Source organism: Cheilinus undulatus, linkage group 9 (assembly GCF_018320785.1).
Source record: "Cheilinus undulatus linkage group 9, ASM1832078v1, whole genome shotgun sequence".
NCBI lineage: Eukaryota > Metazoa > Chordata > Actinopteri > Labriformes > Labridae > Cheilinus > Cheilinus undulatus.
In genome coordinates this window covers 16,919,164-16,947,160 of record NC_054873.1, presented here as the reverse complement: position 1 = coordinate 16,947,160, position 27,997 = coordinate 16,919,164, and the positions used below count along the sequence as shown (strand labels likewise).

At 38.5% G+C, this 27,997-nt stretch overlaps 3 protein-coding genes across 3 annotated transcripts in view; 1 reads left to right on the top strand and 2 right to left on the bottom strand.

Annotated features, from left to right (window-relative positions):
• Positions 1 to 15,982, bottom strand: part of tmem117 (transmembrane protein 117) — a 114,762-nt gene extending 98,780 nt beyond the window's left edge. The window contains exon 1 of the mRNA XM_041794997.1: positions 14,836 to 15,982. The gene's annotated coding sequence lies outside the window, so the exon portion shown is untranslated. The remainder of the gene's footprint in view (positions 1 to 14,835) is intronic.
• Positions 995 to 17,846, top strand: LOC121514730 (twinfilin-1-like). Its single transcript, XM_041794999.1, has 9 exons — positions 995 to 1,146; positions 2,658 to 2,738; positions 2,892 to 3,070; positions 7,578 to 7,673; positions 7,875 to 7,979; positions 13,252 to 13,377; positions 15,994 to 16,144; positions 16,252 to 16,373; positions 16,618 to 17,846. The coding sequence occupies exons 1-9, from the start codon at positions 1,122 to 1,124 to the stop codon at positions 16,783 to 16,785; spliced, it is 1,053 nt and encodes a 350-aa protein (XP_041650933.1). The 5' UTR covers positions 995 to 1,121; the 3' UTR covers positions 16,786 to 17,846.
• An 80-nt stretch (positions 17,847 to 17,926) lies between these two features.
• Positions 17,927 to 27,900, bottom strand: irak4 (interleukin-1 receptor-associated kinase 4). The gene is made up of 11 exons (XM_041794998.1): positions 27,556 to 27,900; positions 27,307 to 27,452; positions 26,933 to 27,103; positions 25,379 to 25,539; positions 25,235 to 25,299; positions 24,191 to 24,305; positions 23,699 to 23,808; positions 20,716 to 20,902; positions 20,147 to 20,209; positions 19,722 to 19,886; positions 17,927 to 18,185 (listed from the first exon to the last, which is right to left on the bottom strand). The coding sequence occupies exons 1-11, from the start codon at positions 27,714 to 27,716 to the stop codon at positions 18,123 to 18,125; spliced, it is 1,407 nt and encodes a 468-aa protein (XP_041650932.1). The 5' UTR covers positions 27,717 to 27,900; the 3' UTR covers positions 17,927 to 18,122.
• Positions 27,901 to 27,997: the final 97 nt, after the last annotated feature.

The following is a 27,997-nucleotide window of genomic DNA, read 5'->3' as shown; positions in this document are numbered from 1 at the left end:
AAAAGACTGTTACTGACTTTGGTCATTTCAAAACTTTCTCTCTAAAATGTTATATTAAAAATACTCTAGTCCACAGTCCTTTAAACTCAACACTCATAGGAAATTCAACTTCTATACCAAATAACAGAAAGATGTGTTTGGGGCCTATGGTGCACTTAATTGTTTTGCGTTACAATGCGGACCAAACGATACAATTTTTTTTTTTTGCTTTATTTTGAAGGTGAGATAATTTTATTTCCGGTAAGACCGTAGTAGTGTCTGCCTTTATTCTTCTCAGAGCTTCCCTCTGGTGACTGGATGATTCTGCTGCTGTAACATCTATTTATTCATATATTTATTTAATAAACCGGGAGTAGGAGGGACAGAGAACAGCCTGGACAGGAAGCCCGGTGGCTTCCAGATGTTGCTGGATTTTACGCCAAGTGAGATCTGCCGCCATGAAATACGGAAATCCGCCATTTATCTCAGATCAGGGACCTAAATCAAAAGGAAGAATAAAGATTAAATAACTTTCTCTTATCGTGACAAAACAGAGCATATAGTTAAACCTTTGAAGGACCAACAAAATGTGTTTTTAGCCGCCTTAATTTGTATATTCTAGACATGAAAGACGGCTTGCAATGAACATTAAATAAAAAGTGATATGCCAAAAGAAAGTCAAAACAAAGCTTTAATGTGTATATATGAAGCCATGATTACGACAATAATTTATTATCATTTTTATATAATAATATCGTCGTTGTTTTTGTTGTTGTAAAATGTATGTTGAAAATTACATGATTATTTCCGTTTATTTGCACTCACTCGTAAAAAAAAGATGCATGTATTTTAAGAGTATCGCATTATTAAATCATTTTTCAGTGGTAGTGTCATTTTTCATCGTTATATTTGAAGAACTCTCAAACGATGAATATTTTTATTCAAATTAATAATTTTACTGAAATAAAAGTGCATGTTTTTCAACACAAGTCACTAATGAACAAAAAAGGCAAAGAATACGTCGTGTGAGTACTGTCGACGTCAGTCTCGGGGCGGGTCCCGTCGATGTAGTCCACTTCCTGATCCTCTGCCCTGGTTTCGTCTGATCAGCTGCATCAGCCCTTTTATCCGACGGAGACACAATGTCACATCAAACGGGAATTCGAGGTAGATATGTTTCCCTGCTTTCGATGTTTGTTTAGTGTCGTGTCTTTCTCTGCGAGTATGTTATTCCCAGTTGAGCGTTAAAATTCTGCAACAATTCATTGCAAACTAGAAGCTAGCCTCAAGTTAGCCATCCACTCCTAGCTAGCTCTCTGAGCTACCGTGATGTGTGTGACCGACAGTGCCCTGTTTGGGCACTTTTAGGACTGTGAACGTAATTCCTGAGCTTTTACGAAGCGTATGGGTCAAATAAATCGCAGCTACTATGTATATTTTGCTATCTTATACACTTGTTTTATTTGCCGCTTCTCCATTAAAATCTAGTAACGTTAGTTTAGGCTTTTGAATGGATGGGCGACGCCTTCATTTAAACCAACGGCTGGCCTGGTAGACTAGCCGATGTTCCTGTAAGTAATGTGGATAGCCCTGACTCAACCTGCACTTTGAAGTTATAAGAAATCACTTCAGCAGGGCGTGACGTCCTCTAATTTTCCAGTAGGACTGCAGAAGTATGTACAGACTGTTTTGCGGAAGAAAAACGTGCAAATTAGGTAAGCTAATAACAGACTGAGACTGTTAATGCCACTATTGTCTCTGTCACCTGAAATTTGAATACAGGACGAGTTGGTTGTAATATGAGTTTTCCCTGCCAAAGATAGCCTTGTGATTTTCAAACTAAAGATTGTAGTCCTTTGAAACTCTGCATAAGTTCAGATTTATGCTGAGCTTAATGCAGGACTTTCTTTGAGTAAAACAGACTCAACTTATTCAGTGTTTATCTTGCTATGGCTAACTACTGGACTATACCTTGTAGGAAAAATCATGTTGAAACATTGTGTTTGACTGAATAAAATCCAGTGCCAAAACATTTATAAAAAAAAAGGTATTATAATTATCAACTACCTAAAACTTTAATGTACATTATACTATGGTACTCATCTAAAACAAGCAGCTGTATTGCAGTAAGGCTTATTCAAATGCACATTTGTTGTCCCACATTTTGGAAAACAGCAGAGTCATTTCAGCTTAGACCTTATTGGGGAATGTTAATTGGGCAAATATTTTATTAAGTCTGGGTTTCAGGTCAAAGGCTGCTGGCACCTCTCCCTGCATAATATAAGTGTTCCTAAGTGGCACCTAACAACCCTCTGTTTAGCAGAATGAATTGCAGAAAGTAGGAGTTTGTCATGCAAATTGATAAGGGATACTTGATGCTGAGCTAAATATTAGCAGTCTACTAAGAGGGTGGTTATTTACCTTTATATAATGCCCAACATCTGGTTGATTCACAGGTTATTGCGCTTCTCAAAGCTTCTAGATACTTATGTCTTTCTTATGATTTTGCCTGTGTTCTTTATAAGGCCCTTTTGACTGCCTCTGTGTCTGAAATATGCTGTACAAATAACTTCCCTTGCGTGAAGATGGAAACTTGCAATCCAGGGCTAAATAAGGCCATAGTAGCAGGTGTCTTTTTAATACAGCAGCAGACTAACCCCCTTTTTGTCTATCCTCAGCGGGGAACGATGTGATGGATAGCTTTGCCTGTGCCAAGAGTGGGGACCAATATCGAGTCCTGAAGATCGTCATCGAGGATGGTAAGCAGTTTTAGGATTTATTTACAAATTCTCCTGCAAACGAAACCCTTTGTACTTCCAACAAACTGTCTGTGAAAGCAGACACCAGAATGTCAACATGACTAAGAAATCCAAACACTGCTGACATCTTTGTTGCACACATCTGCTTTCCAGAGCAGCTGATTCTTGGCGACACCAGGAAAGCATCAAAGAAGTGGGACCAGGAGTATGACTGCCTAGTGCTTCCCCTCGTCGAGGACTGCGTGCCCTGCTATATTCTGTACCGGCTGGACTCCACTAACAACCAGGGCTATGAGTGGATCTTCTTGGTCTGGTCACCGGACTGCTCTTCTGTAAGAACACCAAACCCAGACTGGCTCTAATGACTAGGTTTCCTTACTGAATGGCATGTGTACTCCTCTGGTTGGTTTATCAGATGGGTGGGGTTCCCACATCAAGGCAGCATGCTTTTTGAAACTGTGGCTAAATGTGGACCAGACCTCTAAAATCTAAATATGGGTAGATTATATTGCTCCAATACAACCTGGTGCTTAGTCTAACCCTACAATCTCAAAATTAAAATCCACCCTCTATGCGATACAAGCCCTTCTTCCTATGTTGTTTCCTTGTTATGGAAATATCTGCTTTGCATTTGCTTTGTTCATAACTCGTATAATAATGTCACCTGAGTCATTTGGTTTCACTCAGACTCGATGAACCACTTGTGGCATGGAGTCGCTGTGATTTTAAATAAACATGACTAATAGACACACAAATGTTGCATTTGAAACAGTGGGAAAAGGAATGTTACAAGGACAGGCCAGTGCCAAATTAAAGTGCCATGCAGGATATTTGTAGCACTCTAACTGCATGGTGGATTTGAACCCAAATACTCTTTCTGCAAGATATGAGCTTAACATTCCTGCCCTGTAGCTGAAAGTGCTGTGCTGCAGGTTGAAGCTTGTCTGGAAGTAGGAAAATGGTTTCACAACTGAAACATGCTAGTGCTGTCTTGACTTGAGTGCTAAGGTCGTTTATTTTGCCTGCTTCCCATTTCCTTAATTCTCTATTTGATTTGCAAAAAGTATAGGTTCAAACAGTGCTGTTTTACACTGCCATTTTTAGCAACTGTCTTGTGGGGAAGTAGTTATTGTTTAGTGAATATGTAAGGTGTTTATTTTTCTGCAGTATGGAAGCTGTTCTGTTTGAAATGCATTTGTAGTGTGAGCTTTATTGACAAATTACCCATCAGCAGGCTTTAGAGAAAACAATCCATGTGGAAAGAAATAGCTGGCAAAACACAGTCCATGCTAATGACACACATGCAGGAATGGCTGAGCTGGCAGGATTGAAACAATTATTGATTTATCTCTGTAAACACATCTGCCCAGAAGTGCAGCATGTCATCTATTATACTTCAAAACCATTTCATTTAGAGCAACTAATCTCCTTGGTGCTGTGTCACAAAAGCCAATCATCGTTTAGATTTACTGACTACCTGAATTTATCAGAAAAAATAGATCCGATTGCCATTCCACAAACGTTTATAAACTTTTCTTCTTGAGGACACAGCTGACAAAGCTTACATTTTTACTTCTAAATCTCCATCATGATACAGTTATTTCCACAAACCTAAGATCTGTTAATTGCAAGTAAATCACAAGAACATTGGTTTTATTATCCGGTTCATACTGATGAAGTAAGCCAGAGTGAAGCAGCTTATAATTTGTAATCTATTGTTGACCTGAGACTCACGAGAATCAGATTAACTGGCAATACTCTGGGGGATGTTATAGACCAAATAATGGCACTGTTGATCAGTGGCGCCCTCAGGATGTTTTAGGGGCATGGGTGAAAGTAATAAAAAGGCACCTGCTCTATGTATTGGGGTGCTAGCGCACAAAATGTTGTCCTACATCTGTGCTGAAATAGTTCGAAATTCTGGTTAGATCTGAATAATTTTTACTATGTGATTGTATGTACTATACATTTTGTAAAAAAAAAAACATGATAAATGATGACGTATTTAGACATTATTTAACAAAAACACATATAACAATCTTAGGGAACTTTATTCCTAGGGGGTTAGTCTGGGTAGGGGTAATCAGGGGCCTGGAAGTGGAGGAGAATTCTTCTTTTAGCCATGTGTTTGAATTTATCAGTCACCTTGTCTGGGTCATCTGAGGTGGCCCTTTATATGGATAGCAGCGTAAGATCAACGAGCCTGTCATCCCCACATCACTTCTTGAGCTTTGTCTTGATCTTGGTTTGGAGATTGACCACTCTACTGAAGCAGTTGGCATGTGGTAAATATAGTATTTTGAGGAGCTTGGTCAGGATTGGGAAGACAACTTTATCATGGTCGGTCCAAAGCGAAGGTATCCTAGGGGGAACTTCATCATTTATTCACTGGAAGGGTTTCTTAGAAGGCACTTGATCACATTTTGTTTAACAAGAGGGTACCCTTTGAGGGCACTTTGTCTTGTTTGTCAACTGGAGGGCAGCCCTGATGTTGGTCAAGGTTGGAAAGAATGTTCACTCCCATTTTTCCTACTAAAATGACACCTTTTGAGGGCATCATTTGTCCACTGGAAAGGTACCTTAGAAGGCAGTTAATCACATTTTGTCTACTAAGGCTGGCCACACACCACATGATTTTAAGCCCGATTTGAAACTAGATTTGCCTTCCCCGATGGTCGTGGGGGCGTATCCCGAGTGGAGCCTCGTTGTAAATGGCTATTTGTCTGAATAATCCTCATGTATCTGTGGTGTCAACTCGATTGTGTTACTGCTCCAAATCATGTCGTAGCCTCCCAGACCCCAAATCGTAAATATCAAACATGTTTGGCACCTGTAACACATGCCCGGAAAGCCTGTTGTGGAGGGACAGCAAGAGGGTATCGCAGACAAACGCGTTTGTTTTTTCTGAAGTCACATGATCACCCAAGGTTGTTGGCAGGTCAGCAGGTGTGTTGTCTCCTGTGATCTGACAGTCTGGCTGAGTTGTCTAGTGTGTGCATTCAGAGGATTAAAAATGAAAAATCGTTTGAAATTGTCCTGATGTCTGTGGTCTCCCACTGTTTTAAAATTGTTTAAGATTTGAAAATCATCAGGTGTGTGGCCGGCCTAAGACGGCTCCCGTTTAGGGCACTTTGTCATGTTTTGTCTGTTGGAAGGGCATCCTGGAGGTAGGAATGGGTGTCAGTATGTTTATTCTGTAGCACAGGTTATTGGAAAATAGTCACGATTTGCTTTATTCATCGCCAAGAACATTGTGTTACCTAATGAGCACATGTTTATGATAAATGCCTCAAGAATGTGTGTCTGTTTCTACCAGCATAGCGTGTTTGTAAAGATTATATAAAAGTGATGGCAGAACTCCTGCTAATGATGTCAGGCTAATTTGTTGAACAAGAGTCCAGGACTGAAAGGACTTGCTCATACATACTTGCATGGCACGCAGCACAACACAGCGCTACGGTTTCCTTTAAAGTCAAACTGTAAAACGTGCACTGCTGGTTGTAATGATAAGAAATTATGTGAAAGGAAATGATCTGAAGTTTGTTCTTAATAACTGTAGTTGTTGTGTGCTCCATCAGCAACCATCAAAAACATTTAAACGTGTTTACCTCCTGTATGGGAAATGTAGATGGAGTTCAAATGTACTTGTGGGTTATTTTGTGAACTAAAGTAGTCTGTCACCTTTTTATAAGCTTCCTGTAGGCCAAAGTGAACTTGCAGCTGAATGTAGCTGGCCATTGATGTGCAACCTAAAAATATATATTTTTGCAGTCTACTTTTGTCTGCTTTAAAATGCATGGGAAACATTACTTAACATTCCAAGATCCTGTCTGATATTAGATTTGATTAATTAATTATCATATTAGCTCTTAAGGGTTGAGGGCCCCCATTACAGAGAGAGACAGTGAGAGAGTAAAAACAAGACAAATTTTAACCTGATCCCCTGTCCTGATGTAACTCAGATTACCTGTGAAATGTGGAAAAAAATGCTGCAATCATCAGACAATGACTGCTGATGATTGGCCTGTGGGTTCCAAGATTGGCTTGGTGATGAAGAGACAGTCGTTGTTCGTTGAGATTTAGACATAAAAAAAAATTGAGTGTATTGCATTTGTTCAGGCAAACAATGGAGTCAAGTGTCGCTATATAATTGGAATCAGCTGATCTCATGCAAGCCCTCATCAGCTGACAGCCAGCTGATTTGCTCTAAGCACGCCATTGGCTAATCGCTCTTGAGCTGCCTTATTTAAACTGCTCTTGCCTGGCTGCCCTCTTCTGCTCTTGCAACCCTCCTCCACCCCAGCTCCTCTTTCATTCTGCTTCTGACTTAATCAATGTCTTTCTGTTGTCATTGATGCCTGCTCCTCTCTGGGGTTTTTGCTGCTTCTGCTTCCTCAAGCTTGCCTTATCGGCACAGGAAGAGCAGGAACATGTGCTGTTCCTGTTTAAGTGCAGGGGGATCCCAAAACAGCCACCCTGCCAAACATAAATAATAGCATAAGTTCTAATTAATAACTGCTAATAAAGAAATATTTATAGCTGATAAATCGTGTTTCTTGACAAAGTGGTCTTAACTGAACTGAAGCTTGTTAACAAAAAACTTCACAAACCACTTTTGAGACTGTTTTTGAGTGTTTTTAAAACCCCAGCAATAATCCAACACAATAACATTTTTGTATACACCTCTTCCAGTTGCATGTTTTTGTTTATAATATCTGTGTGAAACAGAGAAAAAATGATACAGAAAATTAAAGATAAAGCTCAGTTGCTGCCATATTCTCAGATTTCTATTTAAGCTTTGTGAGAATTAAAAACACCCATCTTTCTTTTTCTCAACAGGTGCGACACAAAATGTTATACGCTGCTACTCGAGCCACACTGAAGAAAGAGTTTGGAGGCGGACACATCAAGGATGAGATTTTCGCAACCACAAAGGTTCGTGTCAAAACAGCAGCACTTAGAGTGATGTGTGAAGCTCTTTGAAGGTTTGAGTTTGAGCCTTTAAAAGTCAACATAAAACAAGTCAAGCCTTATTCTTGTTGCTAATGTCGACTGAAATGAGCAGTGATGTTCCAGTGAGTCAGTCTTTTTTGGCTGTATGATGTGGCATTGTTGTGCTTCTTTTTTGGCCCCCAGGATGATTTGACTCTCAGTGGATACAGGAAATATCTGGCCTCGCAGGCTGCTCCACTACCTCTCACTGCTGCAGAGGAGGAACTGAGGCAGATTAAACTCAATGAGGTACATGCACGCACAAAGACGCACAAACACACAGGTCACTCAGATTTTGTTTCAGTTTGAGGTCATCTCAGAGGAAAAATACTCTCCATGTTGAAAGCCTGTGCTCAGTTTCACTTCTAAAAGGGCTAACACTACGTCATCCTCACAGTTTGGAGAAGAATAAAGCTTACCTCAGCTCTGAGCTCCTCATCACACCTCCTGTATGTGAGTTTAAATCCCTACAGAGCCGTGTTGAGTATCAATGAAGGCCAGCGATGCATCCTCCCAAACATCACAAGGTCAGCAGTGGTGCGAGTGTGCATATGCTCACCCGGCAGTATCAACACACCGCAAAGATGCTGATGCATGAGAACAGCAGGATGTTGGCAGAGATGGATCTATTAGGCTTGTACAGCTCACACTGTTGGCTCCATTAAAAAAGTCTTGTTTACTGTCAAAAGCCCCCTTGCAGCCTGGGTAACAGGGTGGTTAAAGCAGAGCTCTTTACAGGGGTCCAGACCTGTTAGGTTATATGCAAAGTAAATGTTTTGACATTTGTGTTCTTAAGATTGCACACGGAGCACAGGTGAACTGCACAATTGTGCTTTATTTGCAGGGATAAGACAGAGATGATGAAACATTGTTATGTGATATCCTGCTTGCTGCTACTGATGGCAGCAGTGTTTATGTTGCTGATGTGAAGGGCTTTTAGCCACATGTCACTGACCGCTGCTTCTTTAACTCTTTGCCTGGTTTAGTTTCACTTTTAGACTTATCTAAAGTGTGTGGTCTTGTCTGTCAAATTCCATCTAGTATGCATTCAGAGATTTACAACGTTAAAAATTGGTTTAATCTGTCTTATCTCTGCCTACCCCCAGGGTTTTAAGATCAGGTTAAATTAGTATCGTGCTTAATGTGGTCACCTCTGTTGAGTAGTTATACTTAGTTATAGTTAAAAAAAAAAAAAAATAAATCACTGTCATGCCAAACTGTTCCTACAAAAATGCTAACCGCTAAGCTTCTCATATTAACGTCCGACAAAGTGTCTGCCGAAAGCCCTGAAAGGAAGGCAGCAGCCACTAAAACTGAAGCTACAGCAGCTACTGGTGGAGGGATGCTTCATCACAGTTTCAAAAGACTTAAATGCAAGACTGTAATATCTTAAATGTAGTTTTTTAAGATTTTAGAATAATCTGAAGAGGTTGTAGGCTTTAAAATGCTTTGAAATCAGAAATGAAGGGTGTTTTAGATATTCTGAAATGGGCAATTACCATAGGACCTTCCATTGTCACCTACCTACTTTATGATATAAGGATTATTTTCTCAGAGTCTAGTTTTGAAAATTCTCAGTAAAAGCCTCATTTGCTTACTATAATAACAAAACTAGGCCTGTTAATATAAACGCATTAACGCTCGTGATTAATCTGGAAAGCTTAATGCATTAAAAAAATATTAACGCAATTTAATCATATGAGCTACATTTATTACACTGACGAGAGACCACTGGGCATCAGTCAGCAAACAGCTACCTCGGGGTAACAGCACACCTGATCATTCACCTTACAGTGTACAGTATTTAGTACCTGATGTGTTTGTCTTCTGGGCCCGTTTGAAGTTTATAAATGTTATTGCTCAGTGAATTAAGACACTCTGATTTACAAACCACAAAAAAACTCTAGTTTGTTTAATATTTCTTCATTTAAACTCCAAAATTGTACTAATTTATCTCAACCAAAAATACAAGTAAATGGTAGTATTTTATATGTTGATTTTTAGATAATTATAATAATAATAATAAAAAAAACAATTTTTTAGTAAAAAGCGCTTTCATAGTGCTGTACATAAAGTTAAAATAATGAAAATAAACAATAACAATAATGTTTAAAAATCTAAAAATTACTATAGTCATGTGATTAACTTGATTAATTTTTTTTAATCAATTGACAGCACTAAAGAAAACAATTGGAATTTTCTTTGTTGTCACATGTTGTACTACTGGCACGAAAAATCTAAGTGTGTTGTTGCTGATGGATTAGAAATTAAAGTCAAAATGTATGAAGAAGTTCTTGAAAAAAGTTCTTATTACTATTACTATGTAAGTATTAAATTTGATATCAGATTTTCTGTACAACTCTGTACAGACATGTGTTACAGAATACAGGCCAAATTTTAAAAAGCAATGTGAACAAACAAAAAAAACAAACAAACTGTATTTAGTGTTAAAGAGGGGGTATTATACTTTTCTGATTTTTAAAACATAAATAGAAAGTCACAATGTTGGGTGTCCATACTCCACTTATGCAAATTTTCAAACCGCAAGATAAACGCATGTGGCAGTAATCTTGGAATTAGGGTTAGGGTAGACTGAAAATGAGCGAACTTATGAGGTCTTCGCAATAGGATCTCCTGACTGGTTCGTCTGTGCTTCCGGCAAAGTGGAACAGACCCCCTCGCTCTCCAAACTATCAGGGTCAGACTCCGGGTCTAACACGTACGGACGTATATCTAAATTCACCATATTTTACTCAGTCGGACTAGTTCATTCAAAGTTTACAAGTAGCCACAATATAGCCACATTGGAGAAGGCGGGCACAAAACATTGAGTCCTGCCACCGGCCAGCCTCCAGAAAATTGGCCAATCGGAGCAAAGCAGGTCCGTGGAGGGGGGGTTGTTGAAGAGACAGCAGCGAAAATGAAGCGTTTCAGACAGAGGCTAAAATAAGGGTTTTTCAGGATGCTAGTGTGAGAAACATGAGGAGTTTTTTGAGCTGTAAGCCATGTGAAGCTACTACGTGGGTATCAGAGAGATGGTGTAAAGCCTTGAAAAAAAGGCACAACACCCCCCACTTTAAGGTTTGCAGTGTGGATGCAGCTTTAGTATGTTCAGTCTGCAGGCAAAAGTGATCCAAAGCAACATATTTTCCTTATTTTTGACCCAGATCTGTTTTTAATGACTGTTTAAACAGCACAAGTCATCTGGAATTTGATCTTTTCAACTCACATGTGGTCTCAAATCAGACACAGGTTGGACCTTTATAATGCAGCTTCAGTCTGAACAGCCTGACTGGATGCATGAAAAGTGTTAGAGCTGAAGTTGCTTGCATCCATTATCTGTTTTCAGAGTGTAATTGTGTAACAAACAAAACTTAATCATCATTTCATCTATGTTCATTCATATTGATTCTGACAAAGTATTAGATTGATCTGAGTTCACATTTGGGCTGAACAATTCGGTAAAATAATCTGATTTTTTTCCCCCAATTATCGCGATTTGATATGGGATTATTTCTGAAGTCCCACGTCTTATGTACTGTCCAGCGAACACAAGCAATAAATCATTCTTTATTACAACCAACACAATAAAAAGGATGAACAATTTTGAAAAAAGATTTAATTTTGATGATTTTGACTCATATTGCTAATTGGATATGAATTGTTGTATTAAAGGGAGTGATAGTTTTTATGTCATTCTCATTTTGAATCAGAAAAATGTGCAAAAATGAGGAAAGTAGGATTTTTTTGTAGACTATTCTACAAAAATGGCTCTTGAATGATTGCACAATATGTAATGCATAACATCTCTGCTTTAAAAATGTTTTAAAATATTATTTGATTTTATACCCATCCACTAATAGAGAAATGAGTCCTCCATAGATATTGTACATGATTATTATAATATATTCAATGGACCTTTGTGAAGACAAAGAACTTTATCCTTTTATAAGAGTGATTTTTTAATTCAGTCTTTTTATTCATTTTTCAGACTGCCTAATGTTAGCATTAATAAAGGATGGTATTGTATTCTGGTTTTCTATATTTGTACTCTTATCTGTAATTATGTTTATCATGTGTAATGTATTTTATCATAATGCTGATTTATGCCTTCACTACAAGGCAAGCTGCTCTTTACAAAGGGGATTTAAAAAGTTACTTTTATCAGGAAAAACAGTATGTTTTTATTCTGCCAGTAATCAGTATATTACTGGCAGAATTGATGAGCATCATTTCCTGTTAACACACAAATCACAAAACTATCCAGCCTCCTCTTTATGTGACAGTTCCTTACAAAGGTTTAAAGCAGTCATAAAAAGTCATAAAATGACTGCTTTGACTTGAATTTTTCCTTAAGAATACTGGAGCGTGTCTCTGATAAAAGGAGGACTTGAGTTCCACTTTTTTCCTTTTTTTGTGACAGATTTTTCTGATTGCTGCTCCCTTATTCTGCACATAAACAAGAACTGTCTTTCTTTCCATATAAGGAAGTGCTCTGAGCAGCCCCTCTTTTAAAATATGCTCAATTAGAAGCTGCACAGCAAATAGGAAGTAATGTTTGTGCTTGGCCCACTCGCCCAGCTGTTGAAGAAAGATAATATAGCATTAATCTTTACGGCCTGGCTGGAAAAAAAAAGGGTTTGAAATATTTATCATTGCTGTGCCTTGGAGACTGCCTGCCTCTTTACTCAGCAGATGGGCAAAAGGGCTGCAATCCTGTTCTGTATGCGAGGTAGCTACATCGGAAGCTCAATCACGTTTGCACGGCATTTCATTTTGTGGGAACAGGGGTGCTAAAAATAGATGCAATCCATCAGTGTAATCCCCCCTCAGCTTTTTCAGTTTTATGTGTTGTTTCATAAAGGAGCCTTGTCACTTCAGATACGAGCACCTCGTTTGTAATCATTGTGCCCCAGAATACAGTCAGCTTGTTGCTCTTGTAAATGTTTCTAATAACTAGAAAGAGGAATTTTTATTCTATTAGTCATCCAGAAGTCTTTATAACATCTCATTGAGAGAGAAACCTTTCTGGGGGTTCAGTTGTATAAATTGATTTAAAATAAAGCTGGATTTAAGAGGTACTTTTGCTCTATTTTTATCTTGTGCTACTCAGCATGGTGACATAATGTTACGAGCATGTCAACATCATGTGGTGTCAGGATTTATGGGTGTGTGCAAACAGATTTGAACACAATAAGACCATATTAGAAACCACTACCTACAGATTGTCTTTTTAGATCCACAAGCATGATTTTGTATTGAAATAGTAACTTAATACCTATTAGTGTTGTCACATGACCCCCTTTCTATGAAGTAGATCTTGTTTAACACTTTGATAATGAACAAACTTTTGAATGCACTCATGTAAGAACTAGCCGTGTGTTCTCATAACAATACACTGATCTGCCTACTCACTGGCCTCATTGACAGAATGTCTGTTTTTATTAAGTATATCATTGTAACCAGTGCTGCACAAAGAAAGCTAAAGCGTGTTGTTTTTTTTCCTGTTGTGGGTATTCAGGTGCAGACTGACATCAGTTGTGACACCAAGCAGGCGACCCTGCAGGGAGTGGCCTTCCCCATTCACAAAGACGCTGTCGCAGCACTCGAACGCTACAGGGACAAAAAACTCAACTATGTACAACTGGTAAGACCTGAAGAAGCAATCATTACAGGTGACCTTTGGTGGATCAATTGCTTGAATAAGCAGATCTATTCTCTGTTTGTTGTTACACATTATTCTAAGGGAGGATGTTTTTGCTCTGGGTTTGTTGGCACACAAACACAATGAGTCAGTCTTTTGCCCAAAAGCCTTTGTGCCTCTCATTGTGATACAGTGGGTCCATGTCACAAGATACGATCAGTGCAAAGTACAAAAGGATAATTGTGCCACTATTGCTGCTTTGTCTTGGTTCCACATTTGTTATCCTAAACGCTTGAACACTAGAACCACCAAGGCAGTCATTTTAACTGTTGTTAGATTTTGTAAACAGACACCCACCAGGTAGCCTCCACATTGTGAGTATTAATCTCAAGGTAATTAAATGTAAACCAGTCCCTTGTTCAACAGAGCCCATTTGTTTTAATAGTTTATTTTAACAGTGTTTTGTTTTAAATATGTCAACTGCACGAAAGTTATACATACACCAAAGTATAGATTCTAAAGCAATTCCTTTTCCACAGTTTAGTGCATTTTCATATAATTTTCCCTCGATGGCATGATTGTCTCTTTTTTCATTTTAACCAAAACAAAAGAATTTCTAGGTGTCCATTCACAGAGGATTTAACTATACACTGAAATGCATGTTTTTTATAAGTTATTACATCCTAAAAATGAAGGAAGAAGTTAATTGTTGAAATTAACTAAAAAGATAAAAGAATATTGATCAATAATTTGATTTTTTTAGATCTTTTGATTTTAGTTGAAGTACTTGTATTATTTCAGATATTTCCAACAGATTACAAAGCTGGAGAAATTCTTGGTTTTCTTTTTTTAAAGACGATTTTTAGGAATTTTTGTCTTTTAAATGGATAGGAAAGACAGACAGGAAATCTAAGGGGAGTGGGGCAAGATATGCACCAAAAAAATGCGGAGGCCAGGAATCCATCCTGCAACCAGTGCACTGAGGACCACAGCCTCTGGGTATGGGGACCTGCTTTACCAACTCAGCTGAAGTGGCGCCTGGGATTCTTGATTTTTAAAGTTGTAACAATCCGTGCCTTTCCTGTGGCTGCCACAACAGAGCTGCAGTAAAGCCAGGCGTACACTGTGAATATTTTCTGATTCAGACATGAGTTTTGAGCCGCATGACTGGTTTGGAAGTTGAGCTGACTTTAAGTCAGAACGTGCGTCATTTGTTGTGCAGTGAAATCTGATGGCCAGCCAAGACCCAACCACGGCCTGACCAGTTAATCCTAACTGGTCAAATGGATTTCTGACATGTTTGATATTTTGGTTGTACAAATGCAAAGACTCCCAAGATGAGAGCAGAGTCCCAAGCAGAATCCTCAACTTTGGGGTGTTTTTACCTTTCAAAACTGCCAGAAAATATCCTAAATCCCCATGACATAATTAAGGAAATAAACAAGCAGGAAATATGCCTACCCGTGGACCTCCAGCTGACACGGATGCCGATGATGAATAGAGATCTATATAAAGAAAGATAGAGCACAAGAAAGAGAGGGGGATATGACTAGATACGACTTACTAATCCTTAGCAATTCAGTTACGCAGTATGAGTTGATGCTACACCACAACTGTTATGCAGTGGGCTTGAAATTGCACAGTGTATGCCTAGCTTGGCAGACACAACTTGTTAAATGTTGCTGTGGAAATTATGGATGTTGCGTCAAAGACTGTTACATAAGGAAGGGTGAACTACTACTAGAAGCTGCTGCTCTGTTGTTGTACCTCATTCATGTTTTGCTGCATACTTGTTACAGACCATGGTAATCCTCTGGCATCAGTTTCAAGTTATGTAGGCCAGGCAACCCCTGTAATGCACTCCATCCCCCCTACTTCCAAACCCCCTTAACAGTGTGGCCCCACTAGACATTTCTAAGCCACATATCGGATAGGAAACTGCACTCCATGAGGTGTTACTGTCCTTCAGTAAAGCACTGTTTTAGTTTTACGGTTGAATTTCTCTTAATGGAGTAGAAAAGCTGTTAAAAGTTACCTTCCTGTTAATGCTTGGAGCAGTCCCAGAATACTTTGCATGTAGCTCACACCAACTAGAAATGTTCGGACTGGAAGCTTTTCCCTCCCATTATTATGGCTCCTCAGTTCAAAACAAGAAGTAAGCAGCAGAGATGGGCAGAGCTGAACAAAGTGTCTCTACTTGTCATCTTCTGTTGTAGTTTTGATTGAGAGCCCCCTGGTGGTGAAATTGAAATTCTGAGCATTGAAGTTATAAATGTTAACAAGAATCTGGATCTGGTTTTCTGATTTTTATTTCAGCTGTTAGGACATTGCAGGTCCTTGTATCTTTTGCATTTGCAGCTACACAATGATTTTCACTGAGAGTATTCTGTCATGAACTCACTGTAAATAGAATTAAATAAACAGTGCAAGCAATATCATTATGGTACCAATGCTAAACTACAACGAAAAAGAAGTAAAGAGCAAGGGGAAAAAATAATAGAGAGAATAACATCACTTTTATACCTTGCTCTCAGGGGTGTGATGAATTTGCCACTTGAAGAAAACCCTGATATTTCAAAATAATTGGTCTAGAAACACCTACTCGTCTTTTGTTAACAGGAAGTGGACGCTGAACAGGAGCTGATTCGTGTGTGCGGCACTGAGCCAACGGAAGTGAAAGACCTCCCAATGAGAATCTCCAAAGAATCTCCACGTTACCACCTCTTTCGTTACAAACATTCCCACGAAGGCGACTACTTGGAGTCCACAGGTGAACACTTTTTCCTTAGTCACTCTGAGCAGCCCACTATTAATCTACACAGCTCTGTTTTTCTTGCTGTCTTGAGCTTTATGTCAACTCTTTTCTCCCATTGGCAGTCTTCATTTATTCTATGCCCGGATACAAGTGTAGCATCAAAGAGAGGATGCTGTATTCCAGCTGCAAAAATCCCCTGGTAGACATGGTGGAAAGAAAGCTCCAGATTGAGATTGAGAAGAAGGTAAGAAAGCCTCCATCATGATGGGCTAGATAGTAGAAAAACAGTGATTTGATCAACTGATAGAATATTGGCAGATGCATGGCTTGTTACAAACCAGTGTCAATGGAGATACCTAAAAATAATTACTGTTGAAACTGATCCAGAGAGAAGTTTAAGACAAGTGAAAGGTAATGTATAGGGTTTGGGTCATATAGAACTCAAAATCATGTTTTTAATAGTTTGAACCTTCTTTTCTCTATCCAAGTTGGAAATTGACGATGGGGATGAGCTGACCAGTGATTTCCTGTACGAGGAGGTGCATCCCAAGCAGCATGCACACAAGCAGGCCTTCGCTAAGCCCAAAGGCCCAGCAGGAAAGAGAGGAATCCGCCGCATCACCCGAACACCTGTGGAGGGAGAGGAGGAAGATTAAACTGACCTCAGCAGCCGCCGGCCACCGCCTCCACTCCTAGCACGTTCCACAGTGGAACATTCCTGTGATGGGGGGGGAATCGTATTTTTCACGCTTGATTAAAAGATAAGGCAACATTTAAAATTCCCACGAAGTTCACCAGAGATCTTACTATGCACGCCAAGGACAACTGAGCAATGACACACTGCAGAGCCTCCATTTGTAGCTTGCCAAATGGAAGCACATTAATGTGTTAGAACAGTCACCGAAATGAATTAAACAGTGGTTCAAATAGGCTCAAACCATGTCAAACTTGACTTTCTACATTGTTGCCAGCTCTGAAACTTTCCAAAAAATCAGTGCACCTAATGTGAACTTTCGCCAATATAAAATAATTCCCCTATTTTAAGTTCACATCCTCCAGTTCTTAACTTGCATTCCTTAAGTCTGTGTCAATTAATGTTTTTGTGTCTAATGTATTCGAAATTTGTCTCCTACTGTTTGCACAATGAGGTGCTCCAAAGCAGAAACCATTTAATTATTCCACGTGTCTATTGATTCATTTTAACAGTGCATTTTATATTGGAACAATTGACTCCTTTTTTGATATAACTGTGGTTTACATGAGAAAAAAAATCATCTGCTGAGAAACTTATTTTTCTATGCAAGTGCTGTAAATGTACATATTGTAGCTATGTGATGCTCTATGATTAAGAAACAGTATGTTCTGGTGATTGTTCAGTGTCGGTGAAGATCAAAGTGGAAAGAACCGGGGCTTCCAGAAATACTACATCAATACATCTCATATTTCACTGAGAGGAAGCTCCTCACTCTTTGCTGGTTCCCTCACTATGGAGAAGCCAAGCAACCTAAGAGGAAAGGGAATACTACAAGTACCTTGATGAAATGTTGCCACATCCACTGTTCTACTGATTATTAGGCAAACTACTAAGTTCACCTCATGGTTAAAGGGAAAATCCCTTTAGATTCATAGTGTCAGTATAATAGAAAAATCATGTTTGGTCTTATTTGTTTTCTTACAAATCTTTCTTTTAAAGAAGAAATAAAATATTTAAATCAGTCATTTTTGTGTTTCAATCGTTTTATTTTATAATTGTCTTCACATCTGGTAAGGACAAATGTTTTCAGCCTTTGCAAGGCTTTTCCATTGAAATGTAAAAAAGAATAGCTTTATACTTAAAAAATAAGGTAAATCAGTTAAAAACAATACTGATTCAAATATACCTCTGAGACAGTCAGCAAATAATAAGCATTGATTCTTCAATCTCTTGAGGAATAGATTTCAGTCAGCTTTTTGCACTTTGACCTCAGCGAGCTTCAGAAATCTCAGGGAAGTTTCACATCTGCCCCATATAATCCAGTGAAATATTTTTGACAACTCCTTTAATCTCCATCAGGACCTGGAAAAGAAAAACATTAGTATTAACAGCCAAAATACCTTGTTTACAGTCTAAACATGAACTTTAGCAGACATTCACCTACATACTGAAACTTAAAGGGGACATATAATTAAAAAATCACTTTTTTCAGGCTTTTCTAACAAAAATGTGTGCCCCTAGCCTGTCCACAATCCCCTCACGTACCAGAAAAATCCATTCCCTCTCCCCCTCTCTTTCTCCACCTTTCAGAAAATGTGTGCTGAAACAAGCCGTTCTCAGATTTTACACTAGTGACCTCACATAGGGAGAAAGCACCCGCCCCCAGGTTTGGTTGACTACAATCTGGGAGATTGATGGTTCAAATCCCAGTCAGGTCCTAAACTTTGGATAAAAGTGTCTGGAGTGACATACATTTCCTGAGAGGGGCGTGGTCAGTGGCAGAGTCAGACAGCTCATTAACATTTAATGACACAGAAACGTCTCATTTTGAGCAGGGCTGAAACAGAGGGGTTTTCAGACATGCAAAAATCCATACTGGAGTGTTTTTTTCACCAATAAACTTCACAGGCATGTTTTGGGGACCTCTGAGACCAATATAAACTTGTCTTAAAAGGGTAAAATATGTCCCCTTTAATGGAGGTGAGATCAAAATTGCAGTTTAAATGGGTGTAAATTAGGGGTGGGAATCACTAGTGGCCCCACGATATGATGCTATCACGATACTTGAGTCACAATTCGATACTGCGATTTTAAGCATTTTGCAATACAGTGAGTATTGCAATAACATATATTGTGATCTATACCATTTTGTCAACTGTTCAGCTGATTTAGCATTGGTCTTGCCCGCATGTTTTTTCGTATTTTCGCAGTATCTTATTTTCATGTAGCACTTCTTGCAAACCTCATGTGTCATGTCCATCTCATTAGTGCCCTGCTTGCATTCCTAATGCCCTTCCCCTGGTGCTGCCATGTTTGTTGTACTAACTTTCTCCTGCTCTGTGACCGTCACCGCTGCCAACCTCACTGGACAAAAAAACAATTGATTTTATTATTCCATTATCATAGACTTCAGTTCATATTAGCAATTAATTTTTAAAAAATCGATTCTTGGTGGATGAGACGATACGATATATCACCAGACAAAATATTGGGATACTACGCTAAATCGTTTTTTTCTCCCACCCCCAGTGTCAATGGTGTATTTTTTGCAATTAACAGCTCAAGTGTATCTCTTGCTTATAAACAGTTTAATTTAAATTTACTGTAGGAGCTGAGCTGCAAAAAGCAAGATCAGATAAAAATACACAATCTTGCCAAAAAATGTAGAATGAAAAGCGCTAAAATTTGCACAATCTTCCCTAAGGGTTAACTGAATTTAATTAAATCACAGGAAACATAATTTTTCATATTCTAGTTTTTTGGGATGCACCTATTTAGGGAATAAGGAAAAGATAATGAGTGTGTGATTCTGACACAACCAGCATTTCACACTCGGATTCCACTAAAGTAGCTTGAACTTAACATTTACATAATAAAATCTGTCTCCTCTCAGTGTACCTGCTTGATGACGGGACGTCTGTTTTTCCTGTCATGGAGACAGTTAGAGGCCAAAGAGTAAAAACTCTGCACCTGGCTCAGCTCCCAGTCTCCCATCTTTTTGTCCAGGAAGTCCTCCAAAGTAATTTCCTCATCTTCATCATCTATATCGTACCTTATATCCATCTGTGGGTGAAGAAAATAACTTGAAAAAGCCATGATATGGGAAAGAGATTGGTTGATTTAAGTGCTGGATCCATTTGCTGTATGTTGCAAAAGTGGATTAATATACATTATCATTACCAGCATAAATCCTTTCAATTACTTTCTAATGACTCCTAACTGATAACAGGCGTTTACTAATTAAACACTAAGTCTTTAATAAGCTGTAAATGTAATCTGATGCCTGATAGATGCACAGTGAAAGCCCCTTTTGTGCCACTTACCAGAAACTGTGGCTCCTGGTTTTCAGCGGCTGGCGGGAGTCCAGACAATATTTCTAACAACACCTGTAGATGGCAGAGAGATGGAGGTTAATCACATGGCTTTAGGAGACAGAAAAACTTTATTACCTATCCCTGAGCCAGGCAGGATTACAAGCACTGTACTGTTTCCACAGCTGTCCAATAAGACATATTACCTGTATATAGTGAGCTATATTCAAGGTCAAATCATTCATCCAGTGTCACAGAGTGGATAATATGTTTGACTTTTATAGCTGCTGAGAGAGTAAAGCTGTGCCTTTAACTGAATCAGAATTTTTGATAGGAAAAAATGACAGTTGAGGCATAAAACAGATCTCCAGTTTCACAAATGGGAAGAAATCTATACTCTAATGTTTGAATCCTGCAGTTATTTGTGTGTCAGTACTTTAGGAGAACCTTACACTCAGTAAACTGCTGAGTCTTGGTTATTTATTTCACATTACAGCTGCACTGTCCCCTTCCTAACATCATATCCCTATGTGAGGGAGTCCATGTCTCTAGATATGTGTTAGTGTCTGCAGAAAGCCCACCACTCCAAAGCTGAAGACGTCGGATTTCGCTGTGATCTCTCCCCTCAGCGCCTCTGGTGCCATATATGCACGGGTACCCACAATCCTCTCTGTCATCATGGTTGTCGAAGTTTTCTTGGGGGATGCTCTCGTCAGGCCAAAGTCAGAGATCTTTGCGACAAATTTTTCATCCAACAGGATATTTGCACTAAGAAAAGACAGAAATATAAAGAGATTACTTCAAATGTTAAAGGAACAGTTCCACATTTTGAGCTATATACATTTATACTTTTCTGCCAAAAAACAGTCAGATGAGCTCATTAGCTTAGCTTAGCACAATGACAAGGCCAAGCACCAGTCATGCTCAGACTAATACAAAGTGACCTCACAGACACAAAACAGGATTGCTAAGAGCATTAAATGAGATATGACACTGAGTGAAACAAGGAAAAAAAGATAAAAGTCATGTGCATAGACATGTAGGCCGCTAAAGAGTTGACACATGTGTAATTTGGCAGCCAAGGTCAAACTCAACAGCATCTCTTTTTTTCTGGACGGTCGTTTTTGGGCCCTTAGGACATCCACCGCACAACCAGGGGCTTGTGAAGACCCTTCTACCCATCTGGGTTATACCCAAGGTTGTTCTTGCTTGCCCTACCCACCCTTACTCTGCCCTAAAAGTGTAGACTTTATGATTTTTTTAAACAGATTATTTCCCCATGCCTCTGGTATAATGCAAGGACATCAAGAGCACGACCAGGGTTATGTCAATCCTCCTTCCCACCCAGTGATGCCTTCAGGCAGCTTACTCGCCACATCCATGTCATCAGCCTCAATTTTTGGCCCAAACTTGCCTAAAAGTTCCTCACAGTACTGTATGCCATTAGGAAAAATGTGTACACTGTGATTAAATTTAAACGATTTAATAAAAGACTATGGAAAACCATCAGAATAAAAAAACATTACAATTTAAGCCAAATAAGCAGAATATTATTCAATTAAATGAGGTATAAATAGATAAAACCTTATTAGACTTATGGGAAGCCAGAAGTAAATTATGGCATTTTAAGAGTCAGCTGTAAAGGGCTCTTGAGGCTTGTGACAAAGCTGAGGAGTGTAGAAATTTAAAAAACAAGAGGAAATGGGGAAGCACAGCTAACCTGGCTCTGCCCAAAACAAACAGCACCCACCAAGTTCCTCCAAAGCTAACTAATATTCAAACTGCAGTGGGAAACGCTATTTTATCTACAGAGCAAATCTCATTAAAAAGTAAGCTCAATGGGCCATATTCACTATCCATCCTCAGATAACATTTTTTCTTAAAGGTAGTTCTTCAGTAGAGAGTTTTCTCCTTTGAGATCTGCTCTTAGCTAAGGAAAACTCTAAGAACTCTTATGCTCATGTAAGCGCTGATATGGCGAAATAAAATAATGCATTTTCTACTTATCAACACTTAAATATGCCAAATTAAGAAAGAAACCATATAACAATTTTGAACTATATCTTACTGCATTTTTATCAATTTAATGCTCTTATATAATTAATTCATATGCACAACTTTAATCTTAAATATATCTCAATTTCAAATATATAAATAAATTGACCTTTTTGGTTTCATTTGAAGCAGTACTACCTTCACTTTAGAACTATCAAAGTATTTCTTATACTTGGAGTCCAGCGTTTGATGGTTTTGAAGGTTTATTTGAATTTGGACATTACTGACATCTCTAGGGGTGAGTATCGAGATCCAGTACCGACATGGTACCAGTGTCAACACATCCAATACCTACCGTACTGAATTACAACACAAATATTGGTACTTTCTTTCAATACCCCACCACCACTACCAAGAAAATGCTCACATTTACTCACACATTTACTTTGTCTCTGACACATCGCACAGTACACAAATTTTGATTTAGCCCCTTACATAAGGAAATTAGAATGGTTTCCTTTTTTATCATGTTCTACTGGCGTCTTTAAATATATTTCTGCAAATCATTTACGATACCCAGACAATTTTTATTCTCCTGCCACCTTCATAAATGTGAGTCCTCTCAAAAGTATTAATTCAGACACCAGCACCATATTTGAAGTATCAATTTAGCAGAAAAAAACCTTAATGATGCCCAACCCTAGACAACTCGCTACTTCTCTGGTGCTGTCTGTGTTTGCACACAGCCCTGCAGCCTCAGGAGAAATGTGCACAAAATTCCAGCTTATGAGCACATGGCATGAATCAATTTGAGAGCATGGATGCAAAAGCAAATAACATCAATAAATAATGTGAGAACAAAGATGCACATACAGCCAACCACACTGATGATCATATATACACAGAGCAGCTATTCACATTTTTGGCAGAATATCTCCATGTGTCTAGTATAGGTTTGAGTATAATTTAAATAGTGAGACAGTTGTGATTTATTATGTCTATTTTTGTCTAAGCTATCCAAAGGCAGAACATTAAAATAAAAAACTGCTAACCATCTGTTTGCTGTGGCTTTTTACTGAATCATTTTGTCTGAGAGATCACATATCAATCCATCTTGAATGCTTCTTGGATGCATTTACTCTTTCCTGAGAGCTTTTTGAGATCAAATAGCTATCTAATCTTCAGAAGATGCATGATGTGATTAAGTACAAATGGGCTCTAAGAGTGGATTCAATCTTTTACTCAAACTCCTGGCAAGAAAGGGAACAAGCCTGTTTTCCAAATTGTCAAACTTCACTTTAAAGACATCATTCACTGCAAAAAGTCAAACTTTAGAAAGCACATTAATTCACTTCTATTAAAAAAAATATCTCATTACTCTCAACAGAAGTGATTTTCATCCAACTAGTCATGATAAACATCTTAGTTTGAAATGTTAGAAGTAAGAAAAAAGGGGAAAAAAAGTGTTATGAGACATTTGCAGCTGGAAATTATAAAAATGTCCAGGCTTAGATTTGAGTTTTAGCAGCGTTTTAAGTGTATTTTCAGAGATGACAGATGCTGCCTTACCTTTTAATATCTCTGTGGACATGATGGTTGTTATGCAGATACTCCAATCCTCTCGCTGCCCCTTCAGCTATCAAACATCTCTGTCGCCAAGAAAGTGGAAGACTTCCATCCTAAAAGGACATATGAACAATCTTTAGGAAAGCAAAAGAAATAAAATGTAAAAAAATAAAGGTAGTATGTTAGGTAGATGGTTCTTACCTAGGGTGGAAAGTAACTGATTACATTTACTCAAGTTAATGTAATTCAGTAGTTTTTATGGGGACTGTTGAGAGGATTGTAGTTGTTTTTGATCTGAGATGCATTTGCACCATGAGTGATGTTATCCATTGAGTAAGACTTCACGCCTGAGACCTAATCTTTAAATTCAATACTTTTTACTTTTACTCAAGTAGATTTATAGACTTTTACTTTCACTTGAGTACATTTTAACCAGAGGGACTGTGCTTTTACTTGACTACAATAGTCAAGTACTTCTTCCATCTCTGTTCTTACCAAGCAAGCTAGTCGATCTAGCAGAGAGCCATTGGACATGAGGGCATACACCAGACATGGATGCTGACCATCACAGGAAAATCCAACCATGTCGACCAAGTTGTCATGTTTCAACCTGAGGGGAAAAATCTCATGAAACCACATTTGTAACTGTAAAATATAAATCATCATGTCAACCAAGAATGTGGAAAGTTTTGCTGTGAAGATAAATACTGCTCTATAATGCCAGTGGTTTGGTTGGTTTGAACTGAATTGAAAGCCTTTATGGCCTTTTAAGCCTTAAGGTAAAACAGGATACAAAAAGATAATTAATAAGAAAAAAACACCCAACAGGAGCATCTAGAGCAGGGGTGTCAAACTCAATCACAGAAGGGGTCAGATTCTAAATTAAGGTCTAACCTCAGGGCCTAACAGGGCCCACATTTAACCAAACTGTCAACCTCATTTTCACCAGAGATACATTATAGGGAAAAAGTAAGCACTAATGATAAATGATTCTGAGATTTTAAAAGACAAAATGATAAGTTAAAAGTCTCAAAATCTGAGATAAAAAGTCAAACTCAGTAGTGCAAAAGGTCAAAATAGAAAATTAGATGTTAAAATAATGTTTAAGGCAAATATATATATATATATATATATATATACATAAAATAAAGTCGCAATCATGTTTTTATGGCCAAAATATGACTTGAAATTCAAAATTGTGAACCTAAATGGTCAAAATTTGAGATAAAACATCAAAATTATAAATTGAAAAGGTCAAGTATTTATGTTTTTAAAAACAACTTTTGCATCTACTAAGCACGTTTCCCATTTATGTGTCAATAACAGGGGATATATATTGATATACTCTGGTTATTTTTTGGTGTCCTTCTTTTCCAAAGACTCCTTTATTGCTTTCTCTTGAAAGTTTCAGTATTTTGAAACTCCTTTTTTCATAAACAGTTGGTCTGCTCCCTCAGGCAGATGAAATCATATGTTTTATGAAACGACTGTGACTCACGCATAAGCAAGAAGATTAACAAGACATAAGACTCCACGTACGCTCTCAGAGTCTGGATCTCTTGGTTGAACTGAACCCGCAGCTCATCAATGGAGATGTCATCCATCTAAAACAGATCACACTCTGGGTTGTAATTTACTAGGTCAACAAATGTGCATGTTTGCAGTGAAGATACTGTCACTTACTGGATTGAGTTTTTTGATGGCAACAGGCTTGTCATTCAGGAGACCCCTGTATACAGTGCCAAAGCCCCCCTCTCCCAGTCTGCAGCCTCCATCTGATATGGAGCGGTCGTCAAAGTTTCCTGTAATCCTCATCAGCTCATGGTACAGGAAGCTGGAGCAAGCTAATCAAGGAGGGAAGAAAGCACAGAAAAATGACATGTTAAATACTGTAGTTAAGGCCTCTTTGCAGCCACCTGCTGGACAATTTTGTAAGTGCACATTTCTCAAATAACTTCCTTTAAAATTATGCCTCAGTGGAAATAAAAGTGTAGGAAGGGTTATATTAAATAGTCTACATTAGAGAAGGTTTGATAATATATATTTATGATTATTTGGGGTGTTTCTAAAATGTTGGAACATTTCATCACATCCTCACTACAATCAATAACTATTTACTTCTGAAACTCTTTATTTTAAACTATTTTAAAAAGATGTTTAAAAAATTTAGCAAAATGTACAAATCAATAGCGATTCTGAGTACAAGATGTTTGAAGAAATGCCATGAAAAAGCCTTTCTGAAATCCTTTATGTGAGATTTACCTCCTCTGTTGTGTCCTACTAGTGGACAAAATTGCAGTCTTTGAGGCTTTTTAAGTGGACAAACCTTGACTTACTGCCTTCTTAGGCCCACTTTGGTGCCCTCCAAATGGACACATTTTACACAAAGCCCTTTGTGGCAAACTGTAAGTAAAAATAAATGGACAAATGAGGCACATGTCCAATTCTTTAGAGCCTTCTAAGGGGACAAAATTTGACAGAGTACCCTCTTTGGAGCCCTCTTAATAGACAAAATTTGACAAGGCCTAATTTGCTTCCCTGTAAGTCAAAGTAAATTGAAAAATAACTCTATTAAGATATGTGTCCAATACTTTGGAGCCTTCTCAGTGTTCAAAATTTGACCAAGCAGCCTCTTTGATGCCCTCTTAGGATACAAAATTTGACATAGTTCACTCCAGTGTCCTCTCAATGGACAAAATTTGACAAAGCACCCTTTTAGTGCCCTGTAAGAAAAAATATATAGCCCATGCCTAACACTGGAGAAAATACAATAAAGTAACTTACGTTCCTCGGTATTATCTTTGTTACAACTGTATTGTAACTTTTGTTTGCAGGGCCCCTTTTTATTATTTCTGCCCCTGCCCTGCAAACATCCTGTCTGCCACTGCTGGGCCCCCTTTGACAAATGTATCTGGTGGTCCATCTCTGACTCTGTTATTTCAAAACTTTGTAGGTTTTATCAAGTAAAATTTTGTGCAACTTCCCAAAAAACTAGGGAACAATAATGTCGGTACTGAAGCTGAGGTTTTTCTCTGAATGTGGCCGTTTGCTGCTGCCTCGTTCTTCACAACCTCCTCTCAGGTAGAGAGTAAGATCAGCACACCAGACTGTAGTCACACGAAGTCTTGTTCATTATAGTGTCTCTCCCTAGGTGACTATTATTGAGTTCTCAAATCCTCATTTTATGATGCAGATGGATTATCTTAATTTGAAGGGAAAAGGGAAGTGTAAAATCACCTGTTTGGCCTGGTTCAGTGCTTTCCAGCAGAGGCTGTGTTTGCAGCTCAGAGCTTAAAGATGGAGGCTGTGCTTCTCTCTCTTCGAGGATTCTTGTAGGACGAGAGCTGTATGTCTGTACGACTGCTGATGATGGCTGAGCCACGACGGGGATAGACTCCTTCAGTGTGTCTAGAGAGGAAAAAAGACATTGAATAAAGTTTTTTTTGTTGTTAATATATGGTGCACTGGTTAGGAAACGTGGTCTCAACAAAATTTGGGTTAAAACTGAGAATAACAGGGTTAACCTTTGAACATTACTATACAATACATGAGTATAGATCTGAACATACTTTGGCCACATGTGTTGTTATGATAAATCTTAAAAATCATACCAGGTAGCAACAGACAAGCAGCAGCCAGTAACTTGTTACTCTTTAAGATGTCCACAAGTTCACCCACGGTGCTGTTGGTGGTCCCCCAGTCAGCCAGCAGCTCCACTGTGGGACTCTTACCCTGAGCCACCAGGCCTTCAAATCTCCTAAAACCACAGATCAGATCATCATATTATTATACTAATTTCATAGATAGATAGATAGATAGATAGAAGGATAGAGAGATATTTTCATGGATTCTTCATGTACCTCACATGATGCTGAGAGTATCTATAATCCCCTCCCGGCTTCCGTATGGACACAATAACATCTTTCCACCTGTCATGAGGATCCAAAAAGTCGGACAACTGGCGACGTAAACTATAGCTGAGGTTGCGGATGTAAGTAGCGGAAGTTACCGAATTACTCATTTTAAAGAACAAAATCGGACACAACTTACGTTTACCTTTATTCCTACGCTTTTACCGATATGGCGTAAAACTTAAAACGCCCTTTTGGTTGTTTATTGTCGTCCATTGTGTGGACTCTTACAGGGGAATACTGGAAATACGACCAAAAACAGTTCAGTGAATGTCCGATATTGAGCAACTTCCCCTAACGTAACAGACACTACGAAGAAGTCTCCTCCTCCAATACGGAAATACAAGCAGCATAAAGGCAACATGCCTTTCAGAGCTGCCTCCGGCTGTCG